The sequence below is a fragment of the Rhinolophus sinicus genome, chromosome 4 (genome assembly GCF_057876585.1).
Source record: "Rhinolophus sinicus isolate RSI-liver-muscle chromosome 4, RSI-T2T, whole genome shotgun sequence".
Taxonomy (NCBI): Eukaryota; Metazoa; Chordata; class Mammalia; order Chiroptera; family Rhinolophidae; genus Rhinolophus; species Rhinolophus sinicus.
Genome location: NC_142504.1, coordinates 14,533,059 through 14,546,292, shown reverse-complemented (window position 1 = coordinate 14,546,292; position 13,234 = coordinate 14,533,059). Strand labels below are relative to the sequence as shown.

Here is a 13,234-nt window from a genome sequence, read left to right as displayed (position 1 = left end):
CCCACCCCCCACCCCTTGAAATAAACCAAACGGGGATGTTGGATTTGTACGGTTTCTTAATTTTTTTAAAAAAAAAAAAAAGAAAAAGAGTGTGTAAACCCGTGTGGGAACCCGTCTCTGGCCCAGGACCGCCGCCCAACCCCCACCCGGGCTTGCTGCGCGGAGAGCGAATGGAGAGAGCCTGCGGCTTTGCCTGGGGCGGATTGGCCTGCTGCTGGTGGTGAGGACAAGAAGGTATCAACCCCACAGAAGCGCAAGTTAAACCCTCTCATCCTGTCTCGGAGCTCTCAGCATCCCCGACCGCCCCCAAGGCTCCACAGTCCCCACAATGCAACACCGAGATGGTAGCTTTCTCGATAGAATATTCCGTTTATCGATCGCCTTGGCTTTCCCGAGGTTCCTCCCGCCCCACCCCGAGAGATTAAGAAAAGAGATTCAATTGCTGCAAGGGTCGGCTTCTTGACACACACTGTCCCTCTCGCCCATTTACCTTCTTGCCCTCTCTCCCTTTCGTCCTCCCTCCCAGCTGCTGAATTTCCCTCTCGCCCTCAGGATGCCTTTGACCTAAAAGTCTCGGTGCCTGCTTGTTTCAACCAGGCCTGTGCAGTTATGTGAAAGCCGCCAGGGCCCACGTATTAGTTAGGAGTAAATATAGCCCATTTCTACCTGGGTAATAACACGCCCTCCCCCATTACTGTGTAGCCGAAGTAAACGCCAGGCGGGTGGAATAAGCCTTTTGGCGAGGATTACGATGCAGTTCACCGGATAGCGATTCCTCCTCCGGAGAAGGCCCTTGCAAACGACGAGAAATAATAAACTGTTATTACAAAAAAAATTTTTTTGAAAAAATATACTAGGTACTGTATAGTACCTAGTTGAGATTGAGATAGCCAGTAAACAATTTATATCTGGAGGTCACTATCAATGCTTTCAGGGTTCAGAATTATCTGACCCGCCGCGGAGTTGGGCTTCGGCCTCGCTGAGGAAAAAATAAACGCTACTTCCACATATCCGGCTTTAACAAAAATTCTGGACTTCTCAGATTCGTGCATTTAACTGCAGTTAGAAAAAATGTTTAAGCAATGACGTTCTTTTCCTGATCATCTTTAAGAATGTCAACATTTCCAGGATATTTGATGTGTTTGCTTTGAATCAATCAGGTGCAATCTATCCTTAAACAACCCGCTTTAAGTATTTTTTCTAAATCCAACCACTGAACTGGTCCTTCTCTCCTGATGTGGGAAGTGTTGGGGCCTTTTCACACACACCCTAAATTGCAATATCCTTAGTTTTGTCCATAATAAACTGCCTCTGGCTTTGAAATTTGAGGAGACTCTGGGATTTTAGGGAAGGCTCAGGCTGCAAAGAGCACCGTGTGCGCACCCACTCCTTGGTTGCCTTATTCTGGCAGAGTTTGGGAGCCTGTGCTTAAGGAAGACTAATGATTTTGATAGATAAAATTTATACACACATGCACGCACATACATCACCTACTTTCTCTGAGATTCCCCCTGCTCACCCATGCACTGTATATTTGTGGGGAGAAAAATGACCATTTTAAGAAACCGATGAAAACATATTGGAATAAAGATTTAAATATAGGAAAAGAGGGAATTTGAACCTGGCCTCCAAAATTAAGTGAAATTATTTGTTAAAACTTGTTTTATGACAACCTGGATGGAGCGATGGGTCCATCAGACTTTATCCTCAGTGCCAGCTTTTGAAACTTATAGGTATTTACCGGTACAATTTTTGCATATTTGCAAAACATGCAAAGGATCTCACTTTTTTCCATCTAAGAAATCGCTGCAAAACCCCAGTCAGGTTTATAGCGGTACATTCCAAATAAGCAACACAGACTTCTCTGGAAGCCTTGAAAATCAAATGACTTTTCTGAATTGGCCTTTTTCAGAACAAAGGTTTCCCCCAGGCTGCTGGATAGACCTAGAGAATACACCTATTTGGAAACCACTGACAACCCCAATGTCTGCCCCAGGGAATAAGCCTGCCCTGGTGACCACGGTTGCTGACCACCCCATTGTTTTGAGTAGGAACTTTCCGTTTTCTCCAGTCCCGCCAACTCCCCCTTCCCCCCCCCCCCACAATCCCCTATCCCAGCACAGCTGGGACCCTTTTGCTCAGATTCCACCCGCCCCCATCCCTGGGTCATCCCATTCTGAATATTTTTACAAAATCGAAAGATCGAAAGATCGCTTTGGGTTTTTAGCTTGCGCGAGGAGCTAAAATCGTCAACTTTTCCACTTAGGCCTCCCCTTGCTTTTCAAACTTAGGGAGCGATGGGAGGGGGTGGGGAGTGTGGATGTGCTGAGCACCTACAGCGTCACCCAGCACCGCACAAATCCAGCCACTTTCCCCAGCCCTGCTCAGACATCGGCCACCTCCCCACTCTCGCCCCAGCCAGTCTGAAATTGCTAAACTTGTGGCCTCTTACCTTGACACATTTCCGAAAATCACTGCCAAGGGACAGCTGGCTTCTCCACGTCGGGACGCCTGCGAGGCCTGGAGAAGGCGCGTTGCTTTAAATTACACCAATCATTTCTTGAAGGTGAGCCCCCAATTTTTTGGTATAAAGGGGAGCGGGACAAGTGAAATAATGTAACGTGCTGCTCTTAGTATCAGAAGCGAACAAAGGCCAAGAATCGCGCTGGGGTTCCCGGCTCCCCGGCGGCTTTGACATTGATCGGAAGTGCGCCATCTCGTGGCGGCTGAGCGCCTAGGCCCGGCCCGAACTCCAGCCGCAGCCGGGAGAGAGAAGCAGGCTCCAGGCAGAGACAGAGGGAGAAAATGTGCCCAGACCGCTGCTGAAGAGATCTCACATTTACATCTAAGAAATTGCTGCAAAACCCCAGCCGGGTTTATAGCAGCGCATTCCAAATATGCAAATTGGCCGGCCCCGGACGGGTTTACGACCACATTGTCACAGCCATCGGAGGATGGGCTTTTATAGGGCTCAGAAATCAAACCCGCGCCCGCTTGCCGCCCGCCCGCGAACAGTCCTCCTGGCTAGACTCTCTCTAACAACTTGCGATACTTCGGTTAATTTTTAACTGTCCTAAAGGAAGTCTTCCCTTAAACCTTGGCTTCCCTCCCCACCCCCTCCCTGCCCCCCCAGGAGAGTCCTTGTTCATCTCTGTGTCTATCAACCTAGACATTCATCTCGGGGGTCTGTTCCACTCCCCTTTGAGCTCGGTTTCCCCAGTCGCGCCAGTTAGACAAACACACAAACAAATAAACAAAGCGGAGTCTGGGGTCTGGGGCCTCTTTCCAAATTCGGATCTCTGCTGTTCTGGCCCTGCCTGGGTGGCTAGGGAGAGGGTGGGGTGGGGTGGGGTGGCAACAAAAGGCTCTGGCCTTTCCGCCCTGCCCCTCAAGGTTATGGGTGATGTCCAAATTTAAGGCAGAAGTTCAAAGGCAGCAAACAAAGAGGAAACCGGCATCTTTCTTTCCCCAAAAGGAAAAGGCAGCCTCAGCTGGGAGCTGGGGAGAAAGCGCCCTTAGAGACTCCTGAGAGCTCTGTCTTTGTACCCAGGCCGGTCTCCCTCTTGCTGAAGGGTTCCCCAGGGCACCCAAGAGTGGTTCCACTTCAGTCCTGCTAGTCCTGAGGTGAGGGAGCCCAACCTGGGATCAGACCCATTGACCACCTCAAGCCCCAAGATTTTCTCCCAGGGCTGGGTCATTCAGAAGATGAAACCCCATATTCCAGGTCACGAGATATCCCATTTCTGGGACCCTATTTCCCCAAAGGACCTGGCCAGTCACTTTGGCTTTCTGGTGGAGTTAAATCCTGACTAAGCCACCTCCCCACACTCTCAGAGGCCTGGTAACTTGCCCTTTCCTTGGTGTGTGTGTGTGTGTGTGGGTGCTGGAGAGTAGACATTTGGCAGTAAAAGGTGAGCAAGGAGAGGAATGTCACACCAGGACCCAATACTCAAGTTTCCACAGTCTTTATTTTCCTTGTGCCCTATAGCCTGTATACATGCTGCGACATTTGTGGTGAGTGAAAATGGAGGACAGGCCAACACTCCTGTTACAAACAGAGCCACCAGACTCTTCTTAACCCAGGGAGGCAGAGAAGATTCAACGGGAGGGCTCTGGCTCTCTCAGCTGAAGTCCCCAGACACTGTCCGGCAAATTACCTCAGAGAAAACCCCCAACACTTTCCAAATATTGCAATTAAAAAGACCATTCCCAACACCCTTCCCGCCTCCTCCAACACCCCAAAGGAAACCAACTAATGGCAAAAAAAAAAAAAAGAAAAAGAAAAAAGTATTCAAACAAAATAGGTTATGGTTCCTTTATTTACAAGTCTTTTGAACACCATCCCTGTATGAAGCGTACATTCAAATATTCTTAGCAGTGAGTGAGTTTAACCGTGGAACACTGTAAACAGATAGAGCCTTTAAATATTTTCTTCATCTTTTTCCCCCTCTACATTGCATCTCTTAAAATTCACTTTGGTTCCTGCAGGGAAATATATATATATATAATATAATATTTATCTTTTAAAATAATTCCAAATCACTCTTGAGCTCGTGTAAGGTCGCTGGAAGCTTCCAAGCTCTCTTCTGAGGCGTTGAAGGGCAGAGTGCAGCGCCGGAAATGGGTGTTTTGGGGGACTTGAGCCCCTCATCGCTGGGGACTGCTGGCCAGGCCCACTCCTCCGCTGAGCAAATCCAAGCTTCAAATAAGTGTGGCAGAGACTTTGCCAAGCTGCTGCACTCCATGGGCATTTCCTATAGAGATCCAAGGGCCAGCGGACTGGGTGCAGCTTCTTAGCTTTTTGATGTCTTCTACCTCAGGGAATCGTCTGCTCTGCAACCAGACTTTAGGCCTGAGTGACAGACCAGGATGAAGACCCTCATCGGTAGGAAAACCTAGGTGAGCTGCAGGAAGCGACTGCTAGAAGCTCAGGCCTGAGACAGTGCGATGAGTGGCTAGGAGAGCTGGGGAGCCACTAATGCCACCTGGAATAGTAGAATTTTTTGTTTTCCCTCAAGGATCAGCAGCCTCCCACCTCATATCCACATCTTAGTCCAGTCGTCTTTCACATTGGCTTTGGAAAGCAGCCCCATTACGGACATCTAGGAATCCTCCCCTTTCCTCCTGCTCCTGTCCCCAAGCTGAACTGGGTTTGGAGATTGAATAGCTTCTTGATGCAAGGGTCTTGGGGGTGGGCAGGCTCCTTGTGGAGGGTCCTGGGAGGGGGGGTTGATCTCCAGGGGGCCTGGCAGGGGGCCCAGTCCCTGATGGAGACCACACCCAGCCCAAAGCTCCGTAGTCTCCAAGAGTGAACCACCAGGGGTCCCAAACCATTCATTCTTGTTGATGCTCAATTCCGAATCCAATTATTATTAGGAATCTTAACCACAGATGCCCAAGAGAGTCCCGGGCTGCCTCCTGGGCTGCCTCCTTTAGGGCTATCTCCCGATAGCAGCTCCTCTCTTGCACACCTCCTTTCTTCAAAAGTCACCTTGTGCCTTGACTTTGTCAAGGGCAAAATCTGCATATAATCTCATGTGTATGAAGCCCCCCACCCAATTCCAGCTGGCCAGAGCCTTAGAGGAGCGGATTGGCCGAGTAATACTGTAATCGGTCTCTGTTAATTTTTTTTTCCTTCATTCTCCTATTCTGAAACCAGATTTTGACTTGACGGTCGGTGAGGTTTAGCATGCGAGACAGCTGCAGGCGCTTCTCTTTGTTGATGTACACACTGAAGAAGAACTCCCGCTCCAGCTCTCGGATCTGGTACTTGGTATAGGGGCAGCGCTTTTTTCGGGTGCGTTGGCCACCTGTGGAGGGAAAAAGAGGCAGTAAGCCAGGTGTGTGTGTGTGGGGGGGGGGGCTGCAATCCATCCCAGCACCCTGAGTGGAGGAAAACAGCTAGCTCCAGGGTTTGGAGGCCCTGCCTAAGCCTCATCAGAGTCTACCCAGGCCTCTACCTTCAGGCTCCTACTGTGGGCTAGGGACAGGCTGCTGGAGGAAGCTCAGCCCCAGATAAGAGTCAGTTCCCTAGATAGGCCCCGGGGGAGGCTGCTGACGCTGCCTCCAGAGCAGAAAGGAGGGCTCCTCACATCAACAGGCGAGTTTGTGCTGCGGAGGCTGCTTTCAAAGCCGCCGAGTGGGGGTTGCCCACTGCCTCCAGCCCGGCCAGACTAAACAAACAGCCGCTGGAGGACATTTCACCTTCCAGCACCTGGGCAGCCGGTTCCCGAGGCAGTAAAGGCGGCCCCAGCCCGTCTTTCTCCTCGTTAACATCTGGGGCAGCTGATGTTTTTTTGTCAGCCTGAGTACGGGCCACAAGCTCCTGCCTTCCTGGCCAGCCTCCTGGCTTCTGTGAGGTCAGGAGATGGCAGCGGAAGCCCCCTACCCTGGGCCTTCTCTGAGCCCCAAGGGCACACAGCCATCCTGGTCCCCCGTTAGAGCAAGGCTGCTGTTTTAAATAAGGTGGAGGGAAGAGGGTTTTCCCAAAGCTGCGGACAGGCTCGTCTTGCTCCCCTTTTCGATAAAACTCAAGACATAAAGGAAAAAACCCGCTTTTGACAGATTGAATAACAATTCTGAATAACATGCGGTTGGACAGAAGGCGGCACGTAATTGCCACTGCGCCAGAAGAAAATGGCTTCCTTTGGACAAAAAGGCCAACTTTGGGTTAATTTGTTTCTTTTAATATATTGCTCGAGCTAAGCGGGCTATTTTATCTGTTAAGCACGCTTCTAGCGCCATCGTTAAACAGCGATGCCTTTGAATCCCGGCCGGGACTGGAGACCCGGCGCAACACATGGCTTTTATAAAAATCTCCGGATTACCTTGCTATCAAAGGCTCCCAGAACCCTTGCAGGGGGAATTTACAGGCGCCCACCTCCGGCTCCCCAGCCCCGAGCTGGCCCCGAGCGGGGTCGAGGTGCCGGGCTTGGGAGCTGAGAAGGAAAAAGGGAAAAAGGGAGTTGTATTTTTTTTTTTATTTTTTTTTTGCAGGCATGCCTTGGCCGGTGGGTATTTCACGGCCAATTTCAGCACTCGCCACGTGATCCCGCCTTTTATAACAAAGTTTTGTTGGGGGAAACCTAAAGGCCCTTCATAAACCTTATATGCTTATAAAACAGCATATAAAAATTTAACAGCGGTGCTGCGCTAGATTTCCAACTCCCCTTTCATAAAGCGCAGGGCGCTGCCTTTATACGTACTGGAGCCGCCGGCCTTGTCCTCAGTGTGGCCGGAAGACGACTCGGGGCTGCTGCTGCTCTCCGGGCGCCGCCGCCGCTCCTTTTCCTCCGTCGCCGTCGCAGCAGCCGCCTCCCGGCAGCTGCCGGCGCCGTTGTCCGAACTTGAAGTTGCGGGCGTGCCCGTGGCCGCTGCCGCCGCCGCCGCCGCCGCGGAGGTTGCCGCGGCCGCCGGGGGTCCCTTCTCGGCGCTCTTGTCCCCGGGGTAGTCCGAGGAGGCGAGGTTTTCCGGGGTGCCGTAGGCCGTCTCGAAAAACTGGTCGAAAGCCTGTGGCAGAACGCCGTTCCTGCCCACGGTGCTATAGAAATTGGACGAGACGGCGGGGGTGGGGTGGTGGTAGACGTTGGCCGAGCTCTTGGCCAGCACGTCGCCAGGCACGCCGGCCGCGCTGGGCGCCTGCAGGCAGTCTCTGTGCACGAGCTCCTCCGCGGAGTAGCAGTGGGCCAGATTGCCGCGGGGGTGCCATTTAGTGGCGGGCTCAATGGCGTACTCTCTGAAGGTCACTTCGCGCACGGGTTGGACCTGGGGCAGGTTGGAAGAGTAGGAGTATGTCATTGGGCGCGAAGACGGGGTCTGGGGCAGAAAAGAAGGGAGGCTGGAGAAATCTGGACCCGAGACGTAGTAAGTACAACTTGGCAAATACATGTTAGAGGAGCAGGGACCACGCTCATCAAAATCCATCATTGGGCTACCTTGGGCTCTCCGCAGTAGCCGAGCTTAACATGATTCTCCACTGCAGCTGCCTCTTTGAAGCGGATCCGTGAAGTAGAAATTTGGAGACGTAAGCTGACGTGGAAATCTATCCCCATCCTTAGCAGGGAGGTGCTGGTCATGTGACCCGATGTTGAAATTGACAAGCTGCGAGCTAGTCCGGGCCTTTTTTTTTTTTTTTTTTTCCCCTTTCCTTTTTTTCCCCCCTCCCTCCCCGGCTTCCTTTCTTTGTAGCCACCTCAGGGGAAGCAACAGATCGTCACTCGGTGTTCTCACCGAAAGCACGTAATCGCCGGTGTAACTCATGTTGGCTGGGGGGCCTCCCGGCGCGCGGCGAGGCTGGGGGCTGGGGTGCGCCCCGCTTGTGCTCTGCTTGCGCTCACGGTCCTGGCTCTCAAGTGCGCCGAGGGCGGTGAGAGAGCTCAACTCCTGCCACCCACCACTCCCCGGGTGAGGGATGCCCTAGGCTGGGGGTGGCCGGGTGGGAGCTCATCGGTGTGTGGCCCGTGCGTGGTCTCGGAACAAGTTCGCTTGGAGGATCGCGTTCGCGCCTCCTTCTTCGCTGTCCCCCTCCCACAGACTTGCTCTGGGGGAGTCACCTCTGCCTCCGACCCTTTGGGGCCAGGGTTCGCAGCCGTGGATGTGCCTGCTTCGTGGCTTGCCTGATTTGCACGGTGACTTGATTACACGCTCGCATTCATGGTCACTTCCGAAGCGCTTTAAGTGCTTTCCGTCCCTAAACCGCCAACAACCAGGGCGGCTTCCCCCGCGGTTTGTCAGGGATCCGCAGGTCCCGGAGGGCCTTCGTCTTACCCGGGATCCACCTTCCCTTCATCCTCCTAGCGGGCGTCCTCACCCCACACCCTGCCCTTGGAGAAACCCCCTCCTCCTGCTCGCTGCCTGCAGGGGTTCGGAGTCCTCTGCAGCTCCAGACGCGCCGGGGCTGCGCCGCTGCGCACTGGCCCGCGAGCCCGCCTGGTCTTCTGGAGCTGAGGACTCGGGAAATCATGCAGTAGAGGCGAGTCTTGGGCTGTTTTAGAGGCGCTGACATCCGAGGAGCCTTCTCCTGGGTATGCTGCACCTTCCGGGGGCCCACTAGGCTGCTAGCGAACTCCAGAGCTGTAGCGAGAATGGGGGCCGTGAGAAAGGAGCGAAGATCCGGGAGCGTGGTTGAGAAAGGGGTAACGCGCCTCCTCTCCTTACTTACAAAGCGTGAGAACCAGGGATGTGCAGGGCAGAAACTCAGAAGGCTCGGCGCCTTCCCTGCTACTCATCCCACAGAAGAAACACAATGCCAAAGAAAAAGGACGCGCTTCCCAAACTCCCAGCACCTTGGGGTGACAAGAACTCCTGAAAAGGCTAGATCTGAGCTAAAGATACAGACAGAGGCCGTATCGGCTAGTGTGAGTCTAGCTTTCTTGGGAAGAGGAAAGATTGATGGTGAAAAATGCTCACCACCCTGCAGGATTGAATGAACAATGTTTGGGAGAAGCGACGAAGAGGACAAGGGGCAGCCAGGCAGGGCCAGGAGCTGGGAGGGTCCCAGCCCTGAGGCTTCCCCACACCTATCTTCTTGGAAGGAGCTGGATGTCGCTGAAAGAAAGTTGAAAATGAAAAAGAATAACCTTTTCCCTTTCCCCACGCAGGAAATAGCCAAAGGTATTTATATATCTTGGGGAGATTTAGAGTATAAACTCTAAGATCTTTGGTATTTAAGTGTCAACATCGATTTATTTATTTATAGCTGAGCTGACTGTAACTGACTCAATAACAAATCTAATCATGTATTGCACTGGAAAAGAAATATTCTCATTATGTATTTTCTCCAAATGATGGCCCACCACTGCATTTGAATGCCGGTTGTAAATATCAATAATATCGAGTAATTACTTTGTAGTAGAGTAAACTAATTTATTAGCATTAATGTTTGTGTGGCTCCTAACTCCCTCCTTTACAAGGTTAGCTTATCACAAATCATACTACTCAGACACATTGGTTTAATGAACTCTTTATTCAGGGTTTGCTGCAAGAACTTTCATGCCCCTTGAATCCCTGAGAGCTGAACTTGAAATTATTTGTGCATCTTCAGCTTGACACATTTGTCCACTGTGACTTGTGCAGAGGGCAGTAGCAGTGTGAGGGAGGAGGGCTGGTGGAAAGGAAGGTTGTTGGGGAAGGGTAGCTTGAGACCTCCTAAAGCCAGGAATCACAGTTATAGGATTGCCCTGCGACGAAGAAACTTCGATTTCCAGCGGTGACCAACAAGGCAAAATACTTATTTCTCCACAGCATCTCTTTCTCGGAGACAGAGGATAAAAGGGAAAAGGAGACTTCCCGAACAGCAGTATTTGAGCGTTCCCTGGCTCGATTTTGGCTCTCCTAAACTCTCCTAGCAGCCCACCCAGTCCCCGCCACCCCCACCCTCGAACAAAAGGAATGCTTGAGGGGTTTCAGTGACTTTGCCATAACAAAGGCGCCACCATTGCGGGGCTTGCCCCGCCCCTGGGTGAAGGCAAACAAATTCTTGCACTTGTATTAGGGCTTTTAAGACGATAATTGAACCCGGGGGCGTCTAGGAGAACCGAAAACAGTTCTAGACAGACCTGGGGTTTTATAGCACTTTTGGCAGTCAACTTCAGCTTGTGCCTGAGCAGACCGGCTGCGGTGGCCCGCCAGCGGGGGACGCCAGGCCGCCTCCCCCAGCAGCATGCAGCACCTCTCCTAATTAGATCGCTTTCCCCCTTGGTGCCAGGGAGGAGTCCCCACAGAAAGGTCGGTATGGGGATATGCTCTGTTCCGCATAACCAATGCCTCTCCTGGAGAGCCAAGCCAAGAGGGTGCCGGCAGGTCTGGATCCCATGGGTGTCTGCAGGAGACAAAGGCGAATTCCCGAGGAAAGGCTGGAGAGGAGGAAGGCACTCCGGGAGAAATGGGCAGGGCAATTCCGAAGGCTGTACTGAATTAGGGTGCCGGGTGGGACTTGTAGCCGGGAGGGAGCCTGTGGGGGTGCTGCCGTGAAGATGGATGAGGGGAAAGGCTTTTGACACCAGGAGAAAGGGAAATGCCTGGAGTGGCGAATGGTTTAGTTCCCCAGCAGGGACAGGAGGGGGTGCTCAGATCCCCAAGGCTGCACACTGTTCCCAGCTTTGCCTGCTGCAGCTCCTCTTGCCCAGAACATACCCGCGGTATGAATGTTTTGGTGGGGGGGAGTTCGAGAGTGGGCATAGTTCCGAGGAGCAGACCAAATCTCGAGGAAGCAAGAGAGGCAGAGCTGCGGGTCCTTGGTTTTGACTTTGCTCTGAGTCTAATTGACTCTTCCACTTCGCAGGAGGCCCAACAGCGTTGCTGAGCCCACCCGGCTCAGGGGAAGACTCGACGGGGGCCAAGGCTACCCTGAAAGGCCAAGTCTGAATTGCATTTCTTGAGGAATCTGAGATGAGCAAGACTATGGCATTGGCCCTAAAGACTGGTTTCCCATGGGCAGTTCTTCCTCAGGAGCTCCACAGCGCGGGGCCATCTCCAGAAAACAGCCTTCAGCGTGCGTTTCCTTTAATCGTCTACCCGGAGCCCCACGGCAGCTACGTAATGCAAGAGGCCAAAAATGTTTTGGAGGAAGAAAAACAAAGGCAGGAAGTGGCGGCGGCCTGACGGTGCGTGTGTCTGCGGAGAAGGGAGGGAACCATTTCAATCTCTTCTTGTTTTTCCAAACTTCAAGGTCTAGGCAGTCCTCGCAGGGCCGGCCAGGTCGCTCCCCGCGCAGTATTTGGAGATGGCTACCCGGAGAGGAGAAGGATGGCGCCCGCGCCAGTCTTGTCAAGCTGAAACAGCTAACGAGACGATTTGCTCAGCAAAGCAGACCAAGTCTTTCCAAGGCTTCGTTTGATTTGGCCCTAAAGATGGGGGGATTGGGGAGTTCTGCAGCGCTTCAGGACCCTCCTCGGGCGGGTTGAGTGCGTCCTGGCAGGGACGATTCTTGCGCCCTGCGCTCCACGCGCCTTCCCAGGTGGGAGATCGGAATAAAGTGTGTCCAGGTGCTTCTGCCCAGCACTGACGCCTCCGCTTCTTCTTGCAGCCGAGGGGTCTAGGCAGAAGCCGGAGGGCGGTTGTTGGCGATGCCCGGGGTTGGATAGCCTTGGCGTGGTCAGTGCGTACCGCGGTAATGGGAGGCCTTTACACCGGGGTTGTTGTGCTGGGGGGTGTTTCCAGCACAGTCATCCGAGGTACATGAGCAGAAAGGACTGTCACTTGGTAGGCAGCTTAACACCCGCTCACTCCAATGGAGGTTAGAGCTGGAGGCAGGGAGCACCTCCGAGCAGGGTTCCCAACCCCCGCTGGCCCGGTTGCTAGGCTGCCCTCTTCTTTCCTTGGGGCTGGCTTAGGTGCCGGCAGTGGCTCACAGTGCCCCAAATCTGAGAATTCCCAAGTCCCCAGTGCCTGCACTTGCTGCCTTTTGATTGCTCAGTGGATAGTCCACAGTCTGAAGGCCAACACCAGGCTGCCCGCTCATCACATTCCTTCCCTAGTTGGTCCTGTCTCCCTGCAGCTCCTGCTGGCCTGTCTCCCACCCTGCCTCTTTCCAGCTGAGTCTTCCCTTCTTCAGCCTCCTGCCTCTTCTGATGCCTCTCTGAGTCTGAGCAAGAACCGAGGTGCCACTGGATGGCACCCAGTACTCAAGCACAGAGAAGCGGGCTGTTAGCTTCCTGACTCTTCCTCTGTTCTGGCCTCCACCAGGGATCTGAACCGGATTTCTCACCTTCTGAATACTCCATTCCAAGGCCCTACCCGTGTCCTTTTTCTCTCCTTCTCTCTCTCGGCAACACTTCCATTTTCTCTTCTTGGGACCCAGCTCCTGCTTTTCTAGGCCCAGCAATCCTGGATGGCAGCCGGCCTGGGAGGAGTCAAACCCACTTGACAGATGGAAACTCTCTCCCAAAGATCTACAGTCATTTATCTGTGGATCGCTTAAGACACCAACTTTTTTTTTTTTTTTTTTTTTTTTGCCTCTTCTTGCTGGTCTGAGCTCCTACTTTCCTCTGTCCTTAAATGTCACACAGAAAACTATTTCTAGAAAGCTACACAGAAGACTATTTCAACCCTAGTGACCATACTGCATGCAGGTGTAAGAGCCAGCTGGAGGACTGACGGTGGAAATGGCCACAGAGCCCTTTCCGGGTTGGAGGCCAGGCCTCCACTGGGGGCTCTCTCCTTCCAAGTGGGAGGTGTCCTGGAGGTACATCTGTCCTCCATGGTGAGCCTGGGAGATGGGTTGTCTGAGAAGGCC

The 13,234-nt window shown here is 52.9% G+C and overlaps 1 protein-coding gene across 1 annotated transcript; it reads right to left on the bottom strand.

The window, feature by feature from the left end:
* Window positions 1-4,278: 4,278 nt before the first annotated feature.
* HOXA11 (homeobox A11) lies at window positions 4,279-7,935 on the bottom strand. The gene is made up of 2 exons (XM_019726231.3): window positions 7,206-7,935; window positions 4,279-5,810 (listed from the first exon to the last, which is right to left on the bottom strand). Exons 1-2 carry the CDS (start codon window positions 7,924-7,926, stop codon window positions 5,578-5,580), a joined length of 954 nt encoding a protein of 317 aa, XP_019581790.3. The 5' UTR covers window positions 7,927-7,935; the 3' UTR covers window positions 4,279-5,577.
* Window positions 7,936-13,234: the final 5,299 nt, after the last annotated feature.